The following is a 26,833-nucleotide window of genomic DNA, read 5'->3' on the forward strand; positions in this document are numbered from 1 at the left end:
AACTAGCATAGTTATTTAGAGAATAAAATCACGAATATATACTAGTTTTAAATAAAATGCAGAACTAGTAGAGATTTAGTTGCTGTGTGGTAACAGTAGTAATGTACACTATTTAGTCCATTCTGATCTACCTCAAAATCCAGAGACCTTATGACCTAATTTTGAAGTATAGCTCAAAGTGTCATATTCTCCAACATAGAAGTATGGCAAAATGTTCTGGTATATACCTTGCCCTGTGGACCAGCAAGCTTGGTATCTGCGGAAGATCAGTGCTTGATGCAACCAGCTGCAATAATGATCAAGGCTGTCTTGTAAACCTTAGGAGGACATAAGTCTGTTCATTTCGTAAATAATCTCTAGCTACAGAAGCGTCCTCCTTCAAATCCTGTGCTTTTGAAGGGAATTTGTTCTAGGCAGTGTCAGATTTACAAGTTTATGTTAATTTTGTGCCTTTTCCACAGAAAGCCACATTCTGCATGTGTTACAAAATGTTCAGTTTTGCAATTTGTACCAGCTAGACATTTACCCCTGGCTATGTCGCGAGACCTTACTCTTCTTGTTCGGGGTGGAGTACTGGGGATGACCAGAGAGCAATCTGCGATTGATTTGGCGGGTCTTCACTAGACCCGCTAAATCAACCCCCGGTGCATTGATCGCCAGAGCGTGGATCCGGCTGTAGTGTAGACATCACCTGTGTCAGCCTTTCAACAGCAACACATGACTTGTGACCATGAGGTGTGATTATTCTAATACCTTCCTTATGTGACTTTCAGTTCAAAGTAATAAGCAACATTGCCATTACATTTTGAGTGAGCTAAAAGCAAAGGCACATCCTTACTACCCTAGATTCTTTAGGCTAATTGCCTATGAAGTAGAAGTTCAACTTCAAATTGTCACCATAGGCTCTTAGGATCCTTAACTGTTGCTCTGGATGCATCAGCTCTACTTTGTGAGCATTGTGCTATTGAGTACCCACACAAAGCCTGGTGCTAAAAAATTCCACCATCATACCTCAAGCTGGCAGGCAGATGTGTTTTTCCTGCGGTGGGCCAATTGGTTTGGAAAGCACCCCTTTGACAGCTCTTATTTCATTGATCTCCACTTCAAAAAAGGCCTTAAAGCTGCCCCTCCTTCCAAGGATTTTTTGAATCACTATTGTAAGGCTTATGTTTATAGTCTTTTCCATCTCCCCTCTCATTGTCAAATGGATTCCTTATTTGTTATATATTTGATTGCTTAGACTGTTTTGCTTTTATTCGGCTGTGCAACACCTCAAATGCTTTGGCTGAGTACTACATAAAAGGGGCTTATAATGTAAGCAAGACCAGCATTTCTCACAATAGCAAGTCAATTTAAATACCAAAGAAAAAGAAGAGTTTCATAGAGGTCTTTTGTGCATTATGATTTTATGATTCCGCAAGACTAGTTCATACTCAGGATAATGTAGCAATTATATAAACCATAGAGCTAAGAATTATTTCATTGCCATGCTCTGGGTACCATTATGTTGCTGCATGCAAAGTAGAAATTTAACACCATCACAACTCTAGCACAGAGAGAGACCGTCTCTGGACAGCAAGGGTCCTACTCTTCTAGATTAATGCCAATTTATAGACACGTTGAAAATCAACATAACACAATTTAATAAGTTTTCACATTTGTGCTCTATACCAAGCACGCCTTTGCATGTTTGAATAAAAAAACGTACTGTTTTATGCATTCTGGTATGCCAACATATTCCATGGGGATGAGTTCAGCTAGCTCTGCCAGGGTAAAGACATATCTAATTTTTTGGCTGAATTTTGAGCTGTGGAAGAACAAATGTAAAGAACAATTACTAAAATGTTGAGTACATCTTTAAATATTAAGTATTACTTGCTGAAATTTAAGTACTAATACATTTGTACTTTCTTTAAATGAAGTAATTTCCAGAATATTACCTAATAAAAGGTTTTGTGATGGCCAGAAGTGTTCTGATAAACCAAGAAGGATGAACTATTATTAACGATTTCAGGTTTTTCCTTAACCTAAAGAATTCAAGTATTGAACACCAGTGTTAAGGAACAAAATGAGTCAAAAAAAGCAATGCATATTTAATATAAAAAAGTACAAGTGTTCAGTTATTGTATAATTGCCACTTCTCTGTCATATGTAATCTAATGAGTAAACTCCTAGTGAACAGACACTCCGTTATCTTCTTGTCTACCAAAGTTGAATAAAAACTAGCAAAACCATGTTATGTTGAATTTGTCATGAATAGATAGTTGGAGTATCAGATTGTGATGAGAAAGAACTAAGAACAAGTTAGCCAGTGAAGAAGTTTTTGACCAAATGTTAGTGGTATGTCTCAAGGACCAATATAGCTAACTCATGCTTCCACACGTTTTAACAACCTCTAAGAGAGGAAAGAGTGAGGTTCACTTGGGAAATGGGTATCTGTATAATTAATGAGATAAAGGGCAATAAGGAGAGGAAAGTGGAAAAGGGCTGCTTTAATAATGATATGCGAGACCAACACCAATGTGTTTTTTGGGGGAAAATGGACTGCTAACAGCAGCTTCTTCGATATTTTGGCATCTTATACTCCATCTAACGTTGCAGAGTTGCGTATCCACTTGTCAGATAAGTAGACTATTCAGCCAATAAGAAATTTTATACACCAAATCTGGATTTGAAACTCCCCCCCGCCAATTTGTGCAATCCCCACAGGATAAATGTAACCTAACTGTAAGCTCAGCAAATGGGGTCTGCTTAGACTTTTACTGTAAACACTCATGGGAAGAGTTCAGCTGGAAAGAAGCATTTTTTGCTGCCTTTTACTACAGCTGTGCAAGAGGTTACAAGTACCTTTTCATTCTAACTAGTCTTTCCTTTTACAGTTGACATTGACCTGTTCAACACTGACAACTTTCCTGCAAGATTATTCAGGAAGCTCACTTTAAATAAGACTATACAGTACACTGTGAAACCTTTATTCAGTAGTATTTCACAAGGCAGTTGTACGATTGATGGAAATACAGCGTTGACAAGCATTTTCATTTGAAATTAAATGAAATTCTCCAGCAGTATTTCTGCCTTGGAGCTTCAGTGCCTAAATCATACAAGTGGGAAACAGGACAATTGTTGCAGGGTTCAGCATTATCCAAAGCCTCGCAGACTTAAATTAACAATATGCTAATTAACAATTTTCACAAAATATAGATAATGACAAAAGTGATAAAGAGATTTCTACATATCATTGTAATAGAATTTATCTTACCTTCTATCGATTTGCTGGTAACATTTCCTGAGCCAGCCTAAACTTGGCATTTTTCTCCGTGTTGTAGCACCATTTAAGTAAACTATCATATAGTTCTCTGCTACTAACAGTTCTAAAGTGCCAATAACATATCTGTAATAACAAGTAAGGAAAAAGCTTTCAAATGAAAAACTGAATGACAGTTAATGTGCAAATGAAAATTTATATTTTGATAAAGGCTCAAAGGCTACAGAAAAAAAATAATCACAGAATTAAATGTCTTAGCCTACTTTGGTATTTCCCAAATATAAAATTTCATGTAAAAAGCAGAAGAGGCTGGTAGCCCTTTTTGCATTGCTGGAACTCTACTAGGAGATCATTTGTGGACAATTCTTAATGGCAAAAAGACTACTTACTTAAATAGATTATCCATTAGATATCTGTAGTTAGGCTGACTGCTTTCAGGCATATAGCAAACAGCAAACACAACAATGGCATTTAACCCATCACCATAATAACCTAAAAGGGAAAACCAAAATTAATAGCAATAAAGTAAAAAACAAAAGTAAAAAGTAATGGAGAAGTCTGACTATACTGATCAAATTCTACAGTAGTAAACACTGCACTTTTGTGCTTTTTCATCATCTATTTCAAAGTGCTTTACAGATGAAATAATGGAGGCACAAAAAGGCTAAAAAGACACCATCCATTTTAAAAAAGCATGTCTGATTTTTTAAAAATTTACCGTTACTCAGATAGTAAACTTTAGCTATAAATGAAAGATGCTCTAATTTCTATTAGCATGTTTAGTTTATGTATTTTACAGCATTTGCATGTAGTCAATTTCCCTTCTGAATGGATTTTTACATACACAACAGGGGAAGACAGACCTTAAACTGGACAGTGATTGTAAAACCATAAAAGCTGTTATGGGGTCTACAAAGGCTGCGATAGCACCCAAACCTATATATATATATTTTTTAAAACTGGTTAAATTGGCAATCCACATATTGAAATGCTGATAACTACTCTGTCACTACAGCAAGTGTTCAGTCTGGAAGAGTTAAATATACTCCACACGTTCTGTTATTTTAATTTATTTCAACATTAACCTCTCTTTTTTTTGAAGCATTTTGGTTTTCACTAGTTAAAAAAGGTACAATTCTATCTTCATCAAGACTGGGGTAGCTTTCTTTTAAGCCAACATCCCTAATATACTCATATGCCTTCTACTGCAGCTCATGACATGGAAGATCTGGAAATTCCTCAATACTTACACCTTAACACCACTTACATCTGTCCCCCCTCCCACTCTGTTGGGTGTCGTAATTTATAGGGGGTAACCCTCAGCCTATGTCATTAATCCTTACCTCCGTGGCTGATAACTTTTTTATAGGGCTCAATTGCCTTCATGTCCACCCTGTGATCCTGTTCTCCAATCCTGAACATACGCCAGCGTCGCCCATCATCTCTCTCCTCTGCAGCAGTGTATTCAGGAAGCGATCCTTTTCTCATTACTTCAGTAGTTTTTGGTTTTGGAAGATCATCTGTCAACATTAAAATACACCTATTATGCATGATGATCTTTAACATGACAGTACCAATCAGATTGCAAGTTAACCACTTCACTCTGTTTGGATTATTATAACTTTCTATACGACCAGCCAGAAATACCTGACTTAGTTCCATCACTAGAAGATACTGTGTTAGATGTCCCGCTATACAGTATCCTGATAAATATTGGGTTCTTGGCTGTATTTTATATGAAGCTGTCTGACCACTTAAATTTCTGGATATGTAGAAGGCCTTTTAGAGAAAGTACATATGCTTTTAAACGTTCGTTACCATAAATGCTGCCAAATTAGATACGAAGTGGTTAACTTCAATTATTATGTTTTGTTTGATCAGAGATTTACATGGTAAAGCATAATTTAATACATTGATAATAGCTGGTAAGCAGACATGCAAATAAATCTTGTAGAAATTAAAGCTAACTAATACATATGTTCAAAATAATTGAAATTTATGCTAAAGAGAGCAATCTTCAGAAAAGATTTTTCTAATAAAATCATGATTCTTTGAATTTTAGTTGCACAGACCTTACCAAAAGTGAGAAAAACCTACTGCATGTTAGTTGTCTGTTTCCAAGACAAAGCTGTTAATGGAAACTATCCTTCCAGGAAAATGAAGACAGCAGCATTAAAGAAAGAAAAGACAGAAACCCTTTTCAGCAACTTTCTGTAACAAATGAACTGGAATATTTCCTGAATCATGTTATAAATCTATCCATTAACACCAAACCATATTCCCTAAGGCAATAAAATATGGCCAGCCCACCACACACTTACACCCATATATTTCCTACTCTCACTTCCAACACATTTAACTTAATCTAAGATCCTTTAAAAAAAAAAATCAAGCTTTTCTTAAAATTGTTTCCTGGTTCACGTTAGTCTTACCTTCCCTGCCAAAGGATTTTTTCTCCTCTGTCCTGTTATTTTAAATGCAGTAGCATTCCTATTTATGCAAGAATGAATTAATTTCTTACAGTACAATAGATGTATCTAATAGGAACAAGCTTTTAGCAATGTTAAAGAATTATGTATTTAAAATTTCCCTTGACACTTTAATAGGTACATGCTTAAAGCAAGAAGAGAAATTATCAGAATAATGAAATACAGATAATTGTCAACTTTTGTATAAATTGTTAAGAGTCCCAATGCCAGACAGAAGGATTCTTGAAAGATGCCCTTTAATTTAACCATATTTTAATAACATAAAATTCACTTAAATTTAGGTCCCAATCCTGCAGTCTGATCCTTACATGTGGATTTCTGCACCCATGTGGAGCCCCATTGAATTAATGGAGATTTGGTACAGGCATAAGAGTTCACCTACAGGAATCAGACTGTGGGATCAGGGACTTACTTCCCAATTTTAGAGCAACCATATCCACTTAAATAGAACTTTAAAAGTCCAACAGGAAATGAATTTCCTATTGTTATCTTAAAGAGTTTAAATGCAAAGTCAGAAGAGTTCCCTGATGATGCACAATGAGGCTGTATGCGTGCCCCTTCCAAGACCACTATTCTGAAACTGAAAAGCAAACTGTTAATTGAATTCTGTAAAAGCTATTGACCATTTGTCTTGCTTATTAGTGAACCAAGTGATCATGTGTTACGTTACTCAATTTTCAAATGTTGCCCAAATATTTTTTAAATGGTAGTTTACATCTTTTCAGCAATTTTTTATATTGCAAAAAGGGAAAAGTAGCTGCTCCTTTTTTGTCTTATATGAACTAGCGATTGATTTAAAAATAAAATAAAAAAAATCATGGCCAACTGAATACTCAAAGAAAGAAAGTGTAGTAGTAATTACCATCCTTTAAAACTAATTTCTCTCCTTCGAAAAATAACACGTATTAAAATTATATGATCCATCTCCTAACCAATTCAGAAATGTGCCCTACAGTTAGTTTTCTAGCGTTCTGTTCAGTCCAGTTTTGGAAATACAAAGTCTCCATCAGTGACAATTCTGTAACTTAATATGACGTTCACATAGATTCTTATGATATTCAGCCTAAAAAAAGTATTGGTTTTAATTTCATCCAATCACGCTAAATAAACTTGTCCCTTGTTTGCTATTCTGGCCAACAGTCTTTATAAATCCATACTGTCTATTTTTCATGACTGAGTTTTCCACAAGGTGTCTAATGATTCTTAATAGTTTGCTTTCCATCTCTAAACTTCTGATTCTTGGAACCTGCTAGCTCTCATCATGCACATCTGATTCTTTAAATCTTCTAGCTCTAATCCACATGAAATACTGTGTACCTGAGCATAACCATCAGAAAACATCTACTTAAATACCAGACAGAAGCAATGAACCCTTACCTTCCCATTCAAACTCATTACTGTTCTCAGATGGAGTATCTAAATCATCCAAATCGACCTCTCCACTCTCATCTAAGTCATCAGACAACACCGATTCCTCACTGTGATCCAGTGTTAAGCTAATATCTGGAGCCATTAGTTTCTTCCTAACTTTGTTTCCATTCACTTCTAATGGGTTTGAAGTAAAAGAAAAGGCAGGTTACTTAATTTGTAGAATACCAAGTATGTAGAAATGTTTATAACAAAAATCGGGGAAAAAAAAAACACAGTCCAGTGCTTAGAACAAAAAAGTCTCATTAATGCTCATCATCTCACAAACAATATTCCAAACACCTCCCCCAAAATACATCAATAGAATTTTAAGGTTGCAAGAATCAGTGCTCGAGAGTCTAGAATTTTCTAGTTAAGGTTGTAGATGGTCCCTTAACTGTGCCCACTGGTGTACACATATGATAGTCTTTCATTATATGCAGTGTTGCTGTAGCTGTGTTGGTCCCAGGATACGAGAGAGACAAGGTAGGTGAGGTAATATCTTTTATTGGAGCAACTCCTGTTGGTAGAAGGTACAAGTTTTCGAGCTACACAGAGCTCTTCTTTAGGTCTAGGGAAGGAAGCACACTCAAATTGCTCTATGTAGCTCGAAAACTTGTACTTTCTACCAACAGGAGTTGCTCCAATAAAAGACATTACCTCACCTAGTCTAGCTATCTGATTATATAATCACAGTACTTCTCAAATATCACAATACTCTTTTTTTTTTAAACCACACACAGCACAGACAGAAAAATATACAGTACTCAACATACTTAACTGGCGAGGGAATCCAGGATACTTATAAGAATGTATATAGTAAACTGTACACAACACACGACATAAGTATACAACAGTACTGAAGTTGGGTACATGTGGAAAAACTAGTTTAATGTAACCTATTGTGTTAACCAGCTCCTGTTATTCTCTTCTATTACAGATTAAATAAAATCGTTACTATATTTAAGAGTTAAATAAGTTATCGCCTTCGAAAAGTCTTCGTATGAACATGTTACAATGAGTAATGGCTGACAAACTACAGTAAAATGGAAGGTTCAATGTTAGGTAGGTGTATGCTTTACATGCTTTAAAAGGTCAAGGCAGATACCTCCATAATTGACACATCAATTGAAAGCAGGGAATGAAATAAAGTGACTGATCCTACACTGGAAATGCCAAAACTAAAGCAGACTGTCATAGTCCAGGAAACCCCAAGGTAAAAGCAGGAAAATATTAAGAAATAAACTACATAAACCAATGTGTGATTTTTAATGTAGCTGTAATTCCCTCCCTCCTTTGACATCACCTTTAAAATTTAGCATCCAGTGAAGTCAATATTGAAATGAGACTAAGAAGAAACATCTAAATTGTGCAATAGAACCCGATAAACTCTTAAAATTGACAGAATGGTTCATCTTTATTTGGCTTCTACAAATTTAAGACTGGCCATCGTGAAAATCTAATGGAATAGTTCATTTTCAGTGGGTATTAACTGAGCTCTGAATTTACAGCGGAAGTGAAGGCAACACCTTCTAGGCCCAATCTGTATTATGGTAAACCCATTTTGTCTGTACTACAAACTTTGATGGTATTCAAACACAAATATACTGATTTGAACACTGCTTACCCAAGACTTTCTAATACTTAAGAGGTTCTTACCATGCTGGCCTTGTTGACCAGTTGCAGCTAGTATATCTGCTTCAACATGATCATCCTCTGGTAGGGGCCTGGTCCAGAAAAACAAAGACACTTGTTGAAGGAAACACTTGCAAAGTATTTAATGAAAAATCCCATATTGATCTTTAGACCAACACATACACTTTTTTTTTAAATATATATATAAAAACATTGTAGGTTTAGAATCAGATTAAACATGTTTGTGGTCTAAACCAAGCTATCAGCCAAGCAGAGCATTACCATGGCCGAACAGTGATTTGCAGTTTTTCAAGTGAGCCTTACCTATTGATGTTAACCCCCCCCCCCGCCCCAAACCAGTAGTTACCGCCCGTTATTACTGCAAGCACTGGATTGTTCTATATTTTAGCAGTTAAGCGAGACCAGAAAAGTACTTAACTTGTATTTTATTATGAAGTACAAAGGGGCCTTAGAGGTAAATAATTTAGTTAGATGGTGCTTGAGAAACCCTATGTCCTAGTTTCCATCTAAGCAATCTTAAAAAGATACCTATACACTAAGATGAAGCAAAAAGGCAGAAAGATTATATATATATTTCTTTTTTAACTGAATAGTTTAATTACAATTATTAAAAAACAACATGCCACACAAAATTGGAGGCTAAAGTGAAGCATAAGGTTTCTTCAAGTCTTGGGCCAAGCCTGTTATGAAGCAATAAGAAAAAGAGCAAGGTTGGATGAAGTTTTAGATGACAATTTATAACAAACAGTATATACATTTTTCCTTCTTAACAGCTTAAACTATCCACAGTGCACATTTCAGGAAAATTTCTGCCCTATTCTGAAGCACACCTGAAAGCTCCAATTTGAAGTTGTACCATCATATCAAGGATCAAGCTCAAAATTTGATCTGATTTATATTTAAGTCTTTTTCCCTACTTGCACAGTTTATGTAATTTTCTGGGGTGTTTTGGAAGTGTTTTAATGAATTTTCAAAAAAGCTTGAAAGTGTAGACAGCCCAGAATTGATTTTCAACTTAATTGCCACCCAAATGTATTTGAGCACATGATACTTTTTAGTCTTTGAAAGCATTAATAGGAATATGTAGCACTCCAGAATTATGCAAAGTTACCTTAAAGCTTTAAGGTATAGTTCTCATTGCATGAATGTGGGAAGTTCACAGACTAATATTCCTCCTTGCTTACATGTTGCTAATAATAAGAACCCTTCCCTACTCATTAAAAGGCAAGTTCATCCATTAAGTTCTGAGACCCTTTAAGCCATACTATATTAGTAGAATTAGTTTTAAAAGAACATGTTGCTAGTAAGAGATCATATTAACATTAGGCATAAGGGCAAGTGACCCATACTGCCCAAGGAGCATACAACCACAAATATGCTGTAGAGACAGGATGAATGCCTAGCTGGTAGACTGCAGTTGATAGCCTTTGTTTCTGAAGAGGAGCGATTTTAGTTTAACAGATTATTGGAAAAGTTTTATAAATAAAAAGAAACCATCTCTCACCTTGGAAAATCTTCATCTTGCCACTCTTCCTTAAATTCAACACCTTCCATCCTCAGCCTTGCCTCAATAGCTAATATGGACTCCTGGTGAGCCAGAACCTCTTGTCTTGGATATAGGGTGTTAGATGAGAAGAGCTGTGGACAAGACATTTTAAAATGTTTAATAACACTGCCATGTTCTCTCAATTCCCACCCACCCCCTCCGAAAACAGCATTTAAGTACTGACAATGCACTAGACACTCAAATGACAAATAAAGAACAGTCTATCCTAGAAGAGTAAGATAGTAAATGATCAGACAGAAAGGCACTAGGAGAGAGAACAGCCTTATGCTTAAAACACTGGACTACAGTTCACGAGTTCTGCATTTAGTTTTGCCACAAACTTCCTGTATGATGTTGAGCAAGAACCTACTCTGCCTCAGTGTCCCATTTTTAAAATAGAAATATACTTGTCTATCTCACAGGGATGTTGTGAGGATCTGACATCTTGGGAGATATACTATTCCATTCCTATCTAAGTACCTAAATACATCAAATGGAGATTACTTACCATATATACTTGATCATAAGCCGGTTCGTTTATAAACCAACCCTCCCAAGATAGATAAGTAAAAATGGAAAATTTTTATAACCCATTCATAAGCCAACCTTCTAATTCAGGGGTCAGCAAACTTTGGCTCCCAGGCCATCAGGATAAGCCGCTGGTGGTCCGAGATGGTTTGTTTACCTCGAGCGTCTGCAGGCACTGAGGTAAACCTAAGTAAACAAAGTGTCCTGGCACACCAGCTGCTTACCCTGACAGGCCGGGACAGCAACTGGTGGGGAAATTTTTTTGGCAGGAGAAGCTGGGAGTCAGGGGAGTAACCACTGTGACCATCCCCCACATGACCCCACCCCTAGCCCAGGACCCCCACACTCTCCCCATTCCATCCCTTCCCACTTTATCTGGGGAGGGTCAGGCGAGGATGTCTCTGATCTGGCTGGACCTGCTCCGGCAGGCTGGGCAGCGCAGCTGCAGCCTGCTCCGGTGGGCCAGACCGCAGCACGTTCCAGCAGACTGGGCCGGGTGGCGTGGTCGCAGCCTGCTCTGCGGGGGCGGGGGAGGACGGACTGAGCGGCATGGCTGCAGCCTGCCAACCCCGGAGCTGCAGCTGCTTTGGAGGCTGGGGCGGAGAGCAGTGTGGCCAGAAGTGGAGAGACTCTGACCCCGCCTCTTCCCTTCTGTCTCTGCTGGCTGTGCTGCCTCCCCTTGCTCCTTCTGTTGGGGGGAGGGGCTGTGTCCCACCTCTCCCTTTCTATACCCGTTCATAAGCCGACCCCTGTCTCTGGTGCTTCCCTTTTTTACTAAAAAAATTCTGCTTATGAACAAGTATATACGGTAATTTTTATTTTATTTTTTAATTGAGATGAGATGTCATGGGTTAGTGTTTGTGGGCCTTCAGTTTTCAGGAATTAGTTAACAGAAAACAGATATCCTAGCATACAGTGCCTAACATTATGGGCAACATTATAAGAAATGAAGGAAACAATGAGAATGGCATGAATAGCAAGAGTGTAAGGGGAACAATGGGAAAAGAAACATCAGCAGATACACAAACTGGGGCAACATTATGCAGAGAACTAAAGAAAGGATGAGAGCATCAAGCTTGATTTGTTAAATGAAGGAAAGCCAGAGAAGAATGATATGAAAAGGGGTACAACATTTGATCAGGGGACAATTATGTTTTTGACAGATAAAACCAGTTCTCTTCAATGTTCCTGCCCATGAGGGTATCTCCCATTCCTGAAAAGTGCACAGTATATCTGAAGAACATACTTAAGTATTTTTTTTTGGTCTGTCCGTTTTAGTTTCAAGTTGTAAAATATAGCAAGAAATTAGCCTTCTGAAGCACTGTTGGGCTGTGTGTCAGTTTCTGGTGTTCTAAATAACTTCCAAAATCCAGCAGATAAGATCTTATCCTAGTCTTCAATAATAGTAAAATTCTGCTCTCACAGCCACAATCTAGCTCTCAAATCACACGTTGCCATCTCTACATGGACCTGCCTCACAGATGGGAGAGCAGAGTTTAGCCTACAGAACTGCAGAATGAAGGAATTAAAAGGGATATGAAAGAATGGACTACTTGCAATTGGTCACATCAAATGCTCCTGGGGAAGATGCCTGACACTAGCACCACATGGGAAATCTGGAGGCACGACTTTCTTAATTTTATGTCAGTCCCTTTGCTCTTCCCCCACCCCCTTTTTGAAATTCTATTGGTTTAATTCAGCAAAATGAAAACTGATATTGAATAAGTAATGTCCTATAATGCTGCTGATTTCTTGGAATTAGCTCAGCATAGCCCACTGAAAGTTTTAATATGTCTTTTCTTGTTCCTTCCTCTCCCCTTCCTGCCATCATTGCAGTTTTATCTCACCATCTTACTTTACAAGATGAACTTTCACCACCTTTTCCCCTATGATGCCCCCCTAAAAAGCAGCAATGGTGTAAAAGAGGGAAGCATTATACAGAAGATTTTAAAACTACTTATTCAACTGTGGGAAACAAAGAACAGAAGATATGATTTTTTTTTTAGTCTTTGCAGTGCCTTTCGTTTCATCTCTGTTGGAGGTGGTACAATCAACTGAAAATCTGTAACTACTGATGGTTTTAAGACTTCTCTAGAATCTTTACCACAATTCCATCTCTGAAAACAGCATTTACTTCACATGATTCAAGTTTACATGCTATTTCATCAAAAATTACTAATGCAAATATTAAGCTGACACCTCAGAGTTTAGTGATGAACTGACAGTTTTAGGGATAATTGCTAAAATGAGAATTGAGGAAAAATGTTACATTGAAAACTTGAGAATCCTGGTAATTTTGCAAAGCCATACAATGTGTTTTGGACCTTCCAGATAATATAGATCAAACTGAACTAAAAGTTCTGGCCCAGTGAATTCATGTACCAATTTCAGTCCTCTTGGTAATATTTCTAAGCTTTTTATGCACCCCCATTAGATCCTCTTAATGATTTTGCTACTGTTTCTTTAGATTCTACAACTGATTTAAATAAATCATAAGTCATATTTAGAAAACCAAGGGCATTTTTAATGTTGTTTACTTCTTCCCAGATGTTAGTAAGCCGACTGTTGTATAATTTAATGTCAAAGCTAGTTAAGAAAAATAAGAGGTTCTCGTATAGCTGATCTAAGGATTTCTTGCCATTCTGATTTCATAAAGGCAGAGTTCCTAAGTGAAACAAAACAGTACAGGATTCAGTCCTACCTGAAAAAAACTACTAGTTTTTATTTGTTAGGAAGTAAACTTTCAAGAGATTTTATTCTTGATAGTTAACAAGAAAAGGAGACATCAATACTAAAGCACATTAAGTTTATCAGCTCCTCTCAAATGCTGGAGAGAGAGAAAGGAACTAAATGATTATCTTTATTTCTAGGATTTGTGCTCACCTTTGATGTCTGTGACTTTGACAAAGGTGACTTAGACAAAGGTGACTTACATATATGACACTGATTGGTGAAGCCTTTAACCTTTATATCTAATACACAATATAATAAAACTTTATAAATATTATATGACTATGTTGATGAACTGCAGACTACAGCTGGGAGTTAGGAATAATTTAACAGGTCTTTGTCCTCACCCACAACTATTTCACATTTGGGGACAATATATACCTTCAAGTCAGCGGCACTGCTATGGGTACCCACATGGCCCCACAGTATGCCAACATTTTTATGGCTGACTTAGAACAACGCTTCCTTAGCTCTCGTCCCCTAACGCCCCTACTCTACTTGCGCTACACTGATGACATCATCTGGACCCATGGAAAAGAAGCCCTTGAGGAATTCCACCATGATTTCAATAATTTCCATCCCACCATCAACCTCAGCCTAGATCAATCCACACAAGCGGTCCATTTCCTGGACACTACTGTGCTAATAAGCGATGGTCACAAAAATACCACCCTATACCGGAAACCTACTGACCGCTACACTTACCTACATGCCTCCAGCTTCCATCCAGGACACACCACACAGTCCATTGTCTACAGCCAAGCTCTAAGATATAACCGCATTTGCTCTAATCCCTCAGATAGAGACAAGCACCTACAAGATCTCTATCAAGCATTCTTAAAACTACAATACCCACCTGCTGAAGTGAAAAAACAGATTGACAGAGCCAGACGAGTACCCAGAAGTCACCTCCTACAAGACAGGGCCAACAAAGAAAATAACAGAACACCACTAGCTGTCACCTTCAGCCCCCAACTAAAACCTCTCCAGCGCATCATCAGAGATCTACAACCTATCCTGAAAGATGATCCTTTACTCTCACAGATCTTGGGAGACAGACCTGTCCTTGCTTACAGACAACCCCCCAACCTAAAGCAAATACTTACCAGTAACCACACATCACTGAACAAAAACACTGACCCAGGAACCTATCCTTGTAACAAAGCCCGATGCCAAGTCTGTCCACATATCTATTCAAGTGACATCATCATAGGGCCTAATCACATCAGCCACACCATCAGGGGCTCGTTCACCTGCACATCTACCAATATGATATATGCCATCATGTGCCAGCAATGCCCCTCTGCCATGTACATTGGCCAAACCGGACAGTCTCTCCGCAAAAGAATTAATGGACACAAATCTGGCATCAGGAATCATAATACTCAAAAACCAGTGGGAGAACACTTTAATCTGTCTGGTCATTCTATGACAGACCTGCGGGTGGCTATATTACAACAGAAAAACTTCAAAAACAGACTCCAACGAGAGACTGCTGAGCTGGAATTGATATGCAAACTAGACACAATCAATTCAGGATTAAATAAGGACTGGGAATGGCTGAGCCATTACAAACATTGAATCTATCTCCCCTTGTAAGTATTCTCACACTTGCTTCTTATCAAACTGTCTGTACTGAGCTATCTTGATTATCACTTCAAAAGTTTTTTTTCCCTCTTACTTAATTGGCCTCTCAGAGTTGGTAAGACAACTCCCACCTGTTCATGCTCTCTGTATGTCTGTATATATATCTCCTCAATATGTTTCACTCTATATGCATCCGAAGAAGTGGGTTGTAGCCCACGAAAGCTTATGCTCTAATAAATTTGTTAGTCTCTAAGGTGCCACAAGTACTCCTGTTCTTTTTGAGGATACAGACTAACACGGTTGCTACCCTGAAACCTTTAACAGGTCTGATTCAGAATATTTTCCTGCATCTTTATAACTACGTCTCCTTTTGCATGTTAACTGATCTTGTTTTGTAAGCCACAACAGGAATGCAAACATTGCTTCAATGTGGAAAAATATCACCTGTATATTTTTAAATTAATATCTGCTCACTGAAGTTTCCATAAGCTCCTAGCATTTTTGTAGGATCAGTCCAGATCAGGTGCCCAATTTGAACAAAAGTCATTCTACAATTTAGGCCAGAAAGATAAAATACTATCAATACAAAGGTAAAGCACCTGCACAAGAGGTGCTTTAAAAAAAGCTCTGCAAAGAACTAAAAGTCTGAAAGGGTCAGATCAGAATCTCCTATAATGTTGCCACTTGCAAATCATCTACTGCTTTGCCACATATCAATATGGCATCTATTCCTTCGATCTGACCCAGACGTTGGCTATTACATAGTTAATTTTTTAACAAGTACCAATATGTTTGCTTAAAAACCCCTGAGAGATGCTCTAGCAGGCTGAACCTTTTTGGGAGACACTTTGCTAAGTGTCACAAGTTTGTCAACCCACATTGTCCAGCCAAATACTTTTATGGCAGACAGCACTGAAGTTATTTTTTTTTTTAATTAAATTAATGGAGATATCCCATCTCCTAGAACTGGAAGGGACCTTGAAAGGTCATCAAGTCCAGCCCCCTGCCTTCACTAGCAGGACCAAGTACTGATTTTGCCTCAGATCCCCAAGTGGCCCCCTCAAGGATTGAACTCTCAACCCTGGGTTTAGCAGGCCAATGCTCAAACCACTGAGCTATCCCTCCCCCATTGATTCACCTGAGAATGAGAATCTGAACTGAGAATGATTAGGACTAGTAACTGTGAAGATTATTATATCAAATAAATTTTGCTTGCTAGCTGTCTCCTAACTGTTCTGCTGATCATTGGTTAATACTTATGAGGAAACTGTGCACCAGTTAGGTTGTGAAAAAAAGATGTCAAGTATTATTGTAAAATATTAATAGCCCTTAGTAAACTGCATTACACCAATCCATTATTGCCACAAACTATCAAACAATAGAAAACTCCCAGTACACCTCTACCCTGATATAACACGACCCGATATAACACAAATTTGGATATAATGCGGTAAAGCAGCGCTCCGGGGGGGGCAGGGCTGCGCACTCTGGTGGATCAAACCAAGTTCGATATAACGTGGTTTCACCTGTAACGCAGTAAGATTTTTTGGCTCCCGAGGACAGCGTTATGTCAAGGTAGAGGTGTAATTCTGGAAATGGTAATGAAGTTATTCTCTTTTGTCTCAGACAAAATTAAGCAAAGTCTTATGGTCTAGTTCTATTTTGAAGAGTGCCTTAAAGGTTTATTGGAATTCCACAATTGTCTCAAAATCAGAACATTTTTTCAGATAATTAAATTTTTTAAAAGCCAACGCACTCTGGGACATTCAAATCAAGCTGTGTTGTTCTTTCAGGCTCACACATCACCAGTAACAAGGAGTCCCAAATATTTGGGACTTAATCCTGGTGATGCACACAAACAGAATCTAGCTCAGAATCTCATAGCTATGTTGATTTTACAGGATTGACAGGAGTATGCAGCAGTAAGAACTTATCACTTAAGAAAGCATGAGATGTACAAGAGTCAAATGTATTGATTAAGAAGGTGCCATTTTCAAAGTCACTTCAGAGATGGACTGCACTTTGAGTTACATTCCACCACAACGGCAAATAAACTTTAAATCTGATCATGCAGCAAAAGCAGCCAGACTAATATAAAGGGCCAAACTGCCAGAAAACTGTTTTGTTAATTCTCATTAAAAGGCACGCAAGAAGTGATGGCCCTCCTACACTGATAACAAGAACCATCTAATTTCTAACAAAATGTACAGTCTTCTCCATTCCTGAATGGCAAACAATAATTGATAGTGCATGAATCACAAACAATCCCCATGACATAAAACCAATTTCTACATTTGCTACAATTATTTTTAAGGGCTACTGATTTTATGTAGCACAGCAATGTCAAGTAGACAAAATTGCAGAGTGAGACCAAAGGATTATTAATATTTATATGATTCCTTTAGCCAATGAGCAAACTCTCAATAGTTACCTTTAGAAGACAGCAGTCCACTTTCATCTGGAAATTCAGCTGTGTTGGCTACAACTTTACCACCACAGTTCAGTTACATCTGAGACACTAGTTTCTTAAACATGGAGAGGGAACCCTCTGGAGTACATGTCATGACAAACTTCCGACTACAGTTCTAAAAAGTCATGTACTTCATTTAGAATAGTTCCTGGTGCTTGAGTCAAATGATTTTCCTTATGAGGTTTAGTCTCTGTTACATGTTGAAACTGGACACTAACAAATCAGTGTCTTCTTGTTAATTAAGTGATCAATGTTTCTAACAGACAGTAAATGTCAAACATTTGAAAGAAAGTTACATGATTGGAACTAGACATTCCTATCAATAAGGGCAGGTAAATTTTGAACATGGCCTTTTCTGTAGAGTATTTCCCTTTTGGAGAACCTAACTCAGTCAAAATATTTCTCAAAATAGACTGCAGAACAGAAGACCATATACAAAGGGAAAGTTCAGGAGTACTTGTGGCACCTTAGAGACTAACAGATTTATTAGAGCATAAGCTTTCGTGGACTACAGCCCACTTCTTCGGATGCATATAGAGTGGAATAAATATTGAGGTATATATAAAGGGAAAGTTGTGTAAGAGTAACAACCAGCAGGGAATACTGTGTGTGGAGTAAAAGCTACTAAGAACAATCAAGAAGGTAATGAAAGAAAACTGGAGAGATACTGCTTTAAATGTGAAAATAAAAGATTAGAAATTAAAAGGAACACGGGAGATTAGGAAATGAGAATCTCATGTCCACGCAGTTCATAATGTGGCACTTTCAGACGGTGCTCTTAAGAGACTGTCTACACTGCATTGACATTTAAAATCCCCAATACCCTGAGCAAGTTTCCCTCTCACTACATGTTTGGAGTATGCTGTGTATCAACTGACAACTGTTCTTAACCTCAGAGGTTGCTGCATTTCAGTGGCCAAGCAATCCCTGTGTATGTACATTTTATCAGATGTGTGGATAAACTTAAAAGATATTACTTAAGTATGTAACATGAATAGGGTTTGAGTATTTGCTCAAGATGCAGTAAAGTTTAAAAGTTATTCTATAAAAGAACTTCCCAGATCTATTAACTAGGCAGGAGGAGATGCAGATGATTGCAACTGGATTCTTATCAGCAATATTCTATTCACTGATGAACATGTAGCTATATTTAAGAAGCAGGTATTTTTAAGGACTGTATAACACAATTGTAAGTCATTTACGAGAAGAATTTCAAGCCCGGCACAAGAGATTGTCTGCAAAATACATGCTGATTAAAGGAAAGATCAAATTTTGGGTCAACTAAACTTCAGTATCTCTTTAAACAGTCATCCAGATTAAATAGTCAAGATAGACAAAACAGTCTAAGTGAAGCTTCGTGCATGAAAGCACTATCATCCAGAAGCTACAAGAACATGAAACTAATATAATAGGAGTAATAAGCAGCATCAGTTTGAAGGAAGCCAGAATATTGCTGACCTGCGAATTAGCTATAGAATAATTTGACACATATTGCTCACAAAGCAGAACAACAGTGAGACCACTACTATAATTTCTGCTTACGCAGTTCCTAAACAAAAATCCTCAGTACATGATCCCCAACCTGCTGCTCTAACAGTGTTGGACCCACTATGTTATTTTATCTCCTAATATACTTCCTTAACAAAGCACCTCAATCTATATTTTTATTTCAGTAATAGAAGAACTAAAATTAAACTTAGCTATGTTTAGTATGCCCTGATAATGCAGTTCACTCTCAGTCAGTCGAAGTTCAAGGGAAAGAGGGGGGGGGGGAGAGAAGAGGGACACCAACAATTTTTCTCTGGTTCTCACCCACTCCTCCCCCAGCAAAAGAGAGCTTCTTGGAACAGTGAGCTTTTAATTTTCTTTCAATATCTCTCCATCACTTTACCTGTATAATTAATTGAAGCTTGATCTCTAAGTTTGCTATATAGATGTCGGACCTTCATTACTGTAGCTAACTTGCAAAAGATGAAATTCACATCACATGCCTGGTATGCAGTTCTGCTCCCTTACAAGGGCCAAAGTTTGGCTTTTCAGTGATTTCCATATTCCAGGTGTCTCAAAGCACACAAATTTCGATGTCAAAACCAGATTTTCCGCACAGGAAAGTATCATTAAAATCCAATTTCTTACTCTTTGATAGAGGTGCTAGAAGCATTAATGTTTCAAAATTAAATATACAATGTGTTATTAGAACGTCCATTTCCAGAATCCATGGACAAAAACACTTGACCACTGACACTAAAAATTTATCAGTTTGTTCCATTGTTTGGAGTATCAGCAAATCAGCTATAGATTGAGTCTTCACATCCTATCACTTACCATCTCATTGTTTGAGGCAGGTCTTTTAGATCAGGGTGCAAATACACTAGAAAACCAACATAGTAAAGTTTGCCTTTCTACCACCTGATTTGTGGTTAAGTAGCTCAAATCAATAGAACTGGAGATCGGACACCTATCCAAGCACTAAAAGACAAAAAAGCTTTGGTACAGAGATTGTGTCCTTCCTCTCTTTGGAATCTATAGCACAATTGGTTCTATAGTTAAAACCAGAGATCATCAGAAGCGATAAGATTCACAGGCAAACAGCAGATATTTGTACAAAATTAAGAGTGTGGTACAAGGAAGAGGACATTATACATTCAGTCCTGGATCAATATAGGATTACTTGGAAGTAGTAGTAGCTTTAAAATACATATTGGTTCAGAAGATGGCTAGAACTAAATATTGTTTAACAGAAACTAGACACTCTTATCTTTCCACATATATAGAGCATTCATTTCTAGTCCTAGCAAGCTCTAATGAACTTACTCACTATCTTGTCAACAACTTGATGCTGAAGGATTATGCACCATGTTAGATTGAATTCCATCTTTCAGAGACGGTAAATCCATTCCATTCTAACACTAGCAGTGATTTTAAAGTGACTTCACACCAAGACAGAACGTGTGGTGGATTAACAGTAGTGGCTTCAGGTGTAGTAAGTTTTTCTAAGTACTGGCCCTGGACCAATGATCAAATAAAAAGTTCTATTCTCAGTTTAGAGAAATTGTTAACTTTTTGTTCCAATCTAGAAAACACTGCTTTACATTTTTCCACAGCATTTAAGTGAGAACATTAAGTTAGTTTTGTTATCTTACCGGTTAAGCATGAAATTTCAGTTCAAGTTGCCTTTTTAAAAAAATACATAGATATAGAAACATTTCATAATGACAATGACACCATTTTCAGCTTTGGTAACACTTTCATATGAACTGTGACTAGAAAAATAGCATTTCCAAATTCAACCAAGTGGCTAAAGAGTTACTGAGATTAAAATACCATTATATGTTTTACTGCACCTGAGCAAAACCCTGTTTGAATTGCTTGTAAGTTTGTGACATGAGGTTAAAAAAAAACATGAAACAGGTAGTTAGTACTTGATAAAGATGGTTAAGTTTCAAGTCCTTCCCGCCCCTCAGAAAGTAATAAGAATGCCTTGCTTCATAAGCATCTTGCAACTCTAAAAATAGCTTTCATTGATGAGGAAATTGCATTAAATTCCATTTCATAATAGCAATACTGAACTCTAGGTAATGCACTGTATAGCAATTATTGCTTTAAGTTGGTTAAAGCCACTTTGGCGTTGTGCCTCATAATATAGCCCAAGGTGTTATAATCATCTTGAAGCATACCCCCTAGCATGTCTTATTGCTTAATAAACCAATCATTCAAGGTGGCTAACGGGAACACAGCTGTGCAATTAACAGACTTGGCACCAAATTAAGCACAGATATGCTGAAAGAGATGGAGTTGTTTATAAATTTTATGCTGAAAATACTGTTAGAAGATTAGTAGTAATCACTTTAGATCAACATAATGATCATTAGTGTTTATCAGATCATTAGTGCAAAGAACTTTTACTTGGAAAACAGAGGTAGAGAGGTTTCAGAGTAGCAGCCGTGTTAGTCTGTATCCGCAAAAAGAAGAACAGGAGGACTTGTGGCACCTTAGAGACTAACAAATTTATTAGAGCATAAGCTTTCGTGGACTATAGCCCACTTCTTCGGATGCATATAGGAGGTAGAGAGTTGCAAGTTATATGTACTCACCTACCCTGGCCGTTTCCACTGAAGAAACTTGTGCATAATTGAAAAACATCTTAAGTGTCTGCTTCAGTTATAAAATACATGTGATAATGCAGTCACCCTGTATCTATAGCCTGACTGAACACAAACAATGATCATTTAAAGGAAGATTTAGAGTTCAGCCAGCAGTTCCCCAACTATGATCCTCCAAGACTTGATTGATACATGGTGCTGGCTCCTTCTCATTTCCAGCTATTAAAATACACTAGAATAAATACACTAGAAGTTAACACTAATTTCCTTCCTCATATTTCATTTGATGTATGCAATTGTTCTAGCTGAGATACAGTTATCTGATCTTCAATGGAGGGGTAATCCATTAAATCATGAGTGAAGAGAAGGTGGTCCATGAGTCTAGTCTCTGAAAAAATTTGGAAAATCTACATTAATACAAGGCCATTGGAGTTTATAATTTTCAGGTTTTGAGCAACTTCTATTGCTGCTCTGCATAGAGAGCAGGAACGTAAGCATTCAGTTGAAGTTTGAAAGAAATGTATTTAGTATTCAAGGTGCCAAAGACATTGAACCCAGCTCGCTATTTCCTGTAATTTAATGTGGTGTATCCACCTAAATATTCAGAACCTAAGTTACTATAAAAATCGAAGCAGCCAATATTTACTTATTTTAAACTAGTAATCAACCCAGGATATTTGTGTGTGTGTGTGTGTGTGAGTTTCGACAAAAAAGGAAGCTCAAGATTAACAAGTTTCCTCTCTGCAGGGTAACCACTAGAAGCTGTTCCTACTCTCAACAGCTACATTTTGGGAATAGGGAGTTGTCTGTCCATATGATAGTAAAATACTGACCACTGACTCCAGACTTTGTGATATCCTTCTGTTCTGCCTGCTGCTATCCGCTGAATTGACAGCAATTTAAAGAACACACTCCACGTTTCAGAGTATGATTTTTGCACGTTTCAATCAAACCTACTCACAAGAACAGAGTAAGACTGACCAGGATAGCACGACTTCTGAATCTGCAAAGCAAAACACCACTGCGAAACCTAACTAATGTTCTAGTACAGATAACAGCTTTGCTTTTGAGAGTTTGTTAGATACATTATTAGTGCACCTTCATAGAGTAGTTTAACGTTTATTAAGTTATTGTAAAAGCACATCGAAGGCCAATGCCTACCTTCAAAACTCTTACCGAGAAGGCGCCCAACAAAGAGCCTGGGCAGCCCACTTGAACCATAGCCACAGACAGAGACAGAGCAACACACGCCCGGCCCGGCCCGCTCCCTGCTCGGGGGACCAAAGAACGCGGCCGCCCTCGAACAATGAGCAACGGGATCTCCAGCGCCCCACGACTCAGTCACCCCCCACCTCGCCCCCTCCCTCCACAGAGGGCCAGCAACTGGCCTCCCCAGCTCCACGGCCCGCACCCCTAGCCGGCCGCCCAGGCGGGGTCCCCCAGCCCCTTGGCTTCCCCTGCTCCGGCACCGGGACATACCTAACGGGGAATAAATCCTTCCAGGCGGCGGCTCCCAGTCGGCCAGGGCAGCGGAGAGCCCCCAACGCCTCCCACCCCCACCACCGCCCTGACCCGGAACCGGATGGGAGAGGCAATGGGAGAAACCAGAAGCAGAGGCCAGAGAGCGGCGGGTCATACGACCCCGCGGGGGAGGGGGGGAAAGGCCCGGGGCGTTGCAAATTGGGCGCATGCGTAGTGAGTTCCGAACGAACTACTGTGGGCCGCTGGGAGAGCGGGACAGACACTGCTATGAAGCGAGGCGCCGAGTGCTGGGCGGGGGGAATCAGCCGCCTACCTCCGGGATGGGGCCTATGGGTGGGCGGCGCTGCGTGTTCTAGCCGGGCAGCTGCCGGAGGAGGAAGGCTGGTCTGCGAGCCCGCCACGCTCAAGACGCTGCTGTGCCCCGCCCCAGCTTTCCGGTGTGAGCTGGGCGCGACCCAGGTCCCGTTTGACAGGGGTTGAGTCGCCTAACGCCCCTGGGCTGCACTGGGAGTTAGGCACCAAACTCCTCCTGCAGTGCTGGGCCTCAGCCGCTGGACGGGAGGGTGTGGGGCTGAGGTACCCTGGTGCCAGGGGGGCTGGAACCATTTGTATAGTGGGGGTGCTGAGAGCCCTTGAACCAAACTGTAACCCCTGTATATGCTGGAAACCACTTCCAGCCAGGGGGTGCAGCAGCACCCCTAGCTCCAGCACCTCTGCATGGTGAGGGGGCATAGCAGTTCCAAGGGCAAGTAGCTAGGAGTCAGGCTGGCTCCAATCCTCACATGGATGAAGGCACTTATCTCCCATTGAAATCAGGGAGAATGAGGTGCCTAAATACCTTGGAGGATCTGGGCCTTTGTTCTCTACTCTCAGAACCTACCCAAGCCCCAGGGGACTTTGTGACTGAAAAGCAGTAACAAGTCTCAGTGCTTATCATGCCAGTAAGAAATTATTCCCTATACTGCACATCAATTTAATAATAAAATTATAAACATTTATCAAAACAATTTTAAAAAAAAGCAATGTATCAGTCCTTCACCTCTAGAAGCTGGAGGTTCATATGCGGTTAGTGCTGTCTACCTTGAAGGCATGGGGCAAGACCCCCTTCTTCACAAAAGCATTTTCCAAAGGATGAAGTGTCCCTGCCTCTCCTCTCCCCAAAACCAAAAAAAACAGCAACCCACCACTGGAAAAAAGAGTCGTGGTTCATGCTCCAGTCAGGGAATTCACTATTCTAGACAAATCTAAATAAATGCATCCATAAAGCATTTTGATGGGTGCTTTAGAAATGGGTGTAATTAGTCTCAAAAGAGGACAGACTCTTTTTCCATGGAAAGTAAAATCATCTCAATATGTAGAAACATCAAGGTTATAATTTTTAAAATAGCCACATACTTGGAAAATAAAAAAATTAAGATATTTTAATGGGTTAGCAGCTGCACCCAAAATGTCCTCCTACTACATGAAATAATGTTATGCTATTGCATTTTGAGGAAAGGAGAAATACAAGTACAGGTAGTTAGCCAAAAGGTCATCTTCATCATTATCACATTCCTTTCTTATGGGGAGGAAAAGGAAAACTGCTGAATTGGCTGGTGGCTAGAACTGGGTCTGAAAATCAGGATATCTGTGTTCTATTCCACTTCTGATGCTGACTCTGTGTTCTTGGGCAAGTCAGTTCAGCTTTCCCATTTGTAAAATTGAGAGAATACCTGCATCAGAGGGACTATGTGACACATATGCCAAAATTATCAAATTTGAATCCCAAAAGTTAGGCACCTAAAGCCTTTCTGTAAATAAGTGGCCTAATTTTTTAGAACTGCAGAGCCTCAGTGTATACTTTTGAAGTCAAAGGAACATGAGGGTACTCAGCACTAAGTCATAGCTAATTTAACTTAAAGTTAACTTACATTTAGAAAGTGCTTTGAGACCTTTGGACTTCAACCATTTTAGATGGCTAGCTAAAACACTTATGCCATTGCTATATTAATCATAAACCTTTACAGAAGTTACGTTTTTCTGACCACGCACATAGTTCCCACTAGGACACTGATCTATGATCACATTATCCTCCACCCTTTCAAAAATCTTCCCAGTGAAGTCATGTACCTTGCCCACCAGAGACTTTGAGGTAATCCTCCCACACAGGTCTTGTTTATGCAAGAAAATCATTTTTGTCTGTAGTCTGTGTTCCAGAACATGTGCAACTGCAGCATTGCTCTCAACAGAATAAAAACGCTAGTGTAGATGGGCTCAGGCGTTTTTACCACCATGTCATGAAAACCTGACGCGCTAGCTTCATTTCACATAAGCAGGTTTTCATAATGTTGGGTAAAAACTCCTGAGCACTGTTTACACTAACGCATTTATCATGTCTAACAGTGCAGCTGCACTGTTGCTAAAAATTGGTACAAACTTTTCTAGGGCAGGTGCAACCAGAAATTCAGATCAACACAGAATCATTCACTCAGATGATTATACTGTGAGTGGCCAGATTTATAAAGATCTCAGCACATTGTCACCATATTGAGGAAGCTGCTAACCCAGGTAGTATCTCTTCACTCCCCGCACCCTAGGTTGCTAAGGCCAGGGTGGAAGGGTACAAAAAATGAAGTCTGTTTCGGGGTAAGGAGGAGGGTCAATATAGAACTGGGAATAAACAAGTAAGAATGAGGGGAGATATGGAGGAATGAGGAGGGGAGAATGGATTTAAAGGTATGGAGGAAAAGAGGAGGAATGAGCAGAGAAAAGTGAGAAAAGGAAAAAGAAGACAAAGATGAAGAAAAATATGACAGAGCACAGAGACAAAAGAAGAGCAATTAATAAGGTAAGGTCCTGAGGGTGGTGACCATATTATCTTATGTTTTTGTACAGAGGTTAGCACAAAGGGCCCTAATGCCCTAATATATATTGGGGGCTACAGGCACTACCATCATATATATGTTTAGTAATCAAATAATAATTATAATATAACTCAGGGCATGAGATGGTTTAATTAAGGAAGAACTGGGTGTGCAGATACAGGTTGGAAAATGCAAGAAGAGGCTGAAACTTGAAAAAAATAGCAAAAGGGACACAGATGGTAAATACTCACCTTTTACCTTGATTGTACATCCCAATTTTTATTTTGGGAAGGTGAGGACATCAAAGAACAAGTTGGATGGGCATTGCTTGGTTGAGAAGTGCACAAGGATACCTTTTTAATTTCTCTGCCCCCATGTCCTTTATACACCTCCTTGAATGCCAGTCAAACCATTGCTGGTGCACCTCACTTTGAAATATCCCCCCATCCATGGTATCCCAATGCTCCACACTTAAGATCTGGTCAGCTTAGTTATTTGATCAGTTCCTATTGGCCCAATGCATGAAGCATCTTCAGAACTGAAAAAAAAAAAAAAAAAAAGATTGCCTGTAGGCTGATTTTCCAATGAGTCACTTATCCAAGTATTGAAGACAGCCAGCCTGGGGCACTGTAAGCTTATTTGGAACAAAAGACTCATTACCATTTATGGAAGGTAAGAGTCCTGCCTAGCACAATATACTCTGCTATAGTAGAATATCCATGAATAC

General features: G+C 38.8%; 1 protein-coding gene across 13 annotated transcripts in view; it reads right to left on the bottom strand.

Annotated features, from left to right (window-relative positions):
* The window catches only part of BNIP2 (BCL2 interacting protein 2), a 31,467-nt gene extending 7,736 nt beyond the window's left edge, over window positions 1-23,731 (bottom strand). For 2 of the 13 annotated variants that reach the window (XM_024101827.3, XM_024101825.3), the window contains exons 1-9: window positions 22,943-23,066; window positions 10,322-10,455; window positions 8,821-8,888; window positions 7,132-7,299; window positions 4,609-4,785; window positions 3,655-3,757; window positions 3,260-3,391; window positions 1,941-2,027; window positions 1,709-1,807 (exon numbers count right to left, since the gene is read on the bottom strand). In XM_024101827.3, the coding sequence (XP_023957595.1) occupies window positions 1,709-1,807; window positions 1,941-2,027; window positions 3,260-3,391; window positions 3,655-3,757; window positions 4,609-4,785; window positions 7,132-7,299; window positions 8,821-8,888; window positions 10,322-10,455; window positions 22,943-23,002 (1,028 nt within the window). In that variant the 5' untranslated portion in view covers window positions 23,003-23,066. Of the gene's footprint in view, window positions 1-1,708; window positions 1,808-1,940; window positions 2,028-3,259; window positions 3,392-3,654; window positions 3,758-4,608; window positions 4,786-7,131; window positions 7,300-8,820; window positions 8,889-10,321; window positions 10,456-22,942; window positions 23,454-23,576 lie in introns of those variants that run through there. The other 11 variants (XM_065559520.1, XM_008164082.4, XM_065559519.1 and 8 more) reach the window with 11 other exon arrangements.
* Window positions 23,732-26,833: the final 3,102 nt, after the last annotated feature.

This window comes from Chrysemys picta, chromosome 10, assembly GCF_011386835.1.
Source record: "Chrysemys picta bellii isolate R12L10 chromosome 10, ASM1138683v2, whole genome shotgun sequence".
Taxonomy (NCBI): domain Eukaryota; kingdom Metazoa; phylum Chordata; order Testudines; family Emydidae; genus Chrysemys; species Chrysemys picta.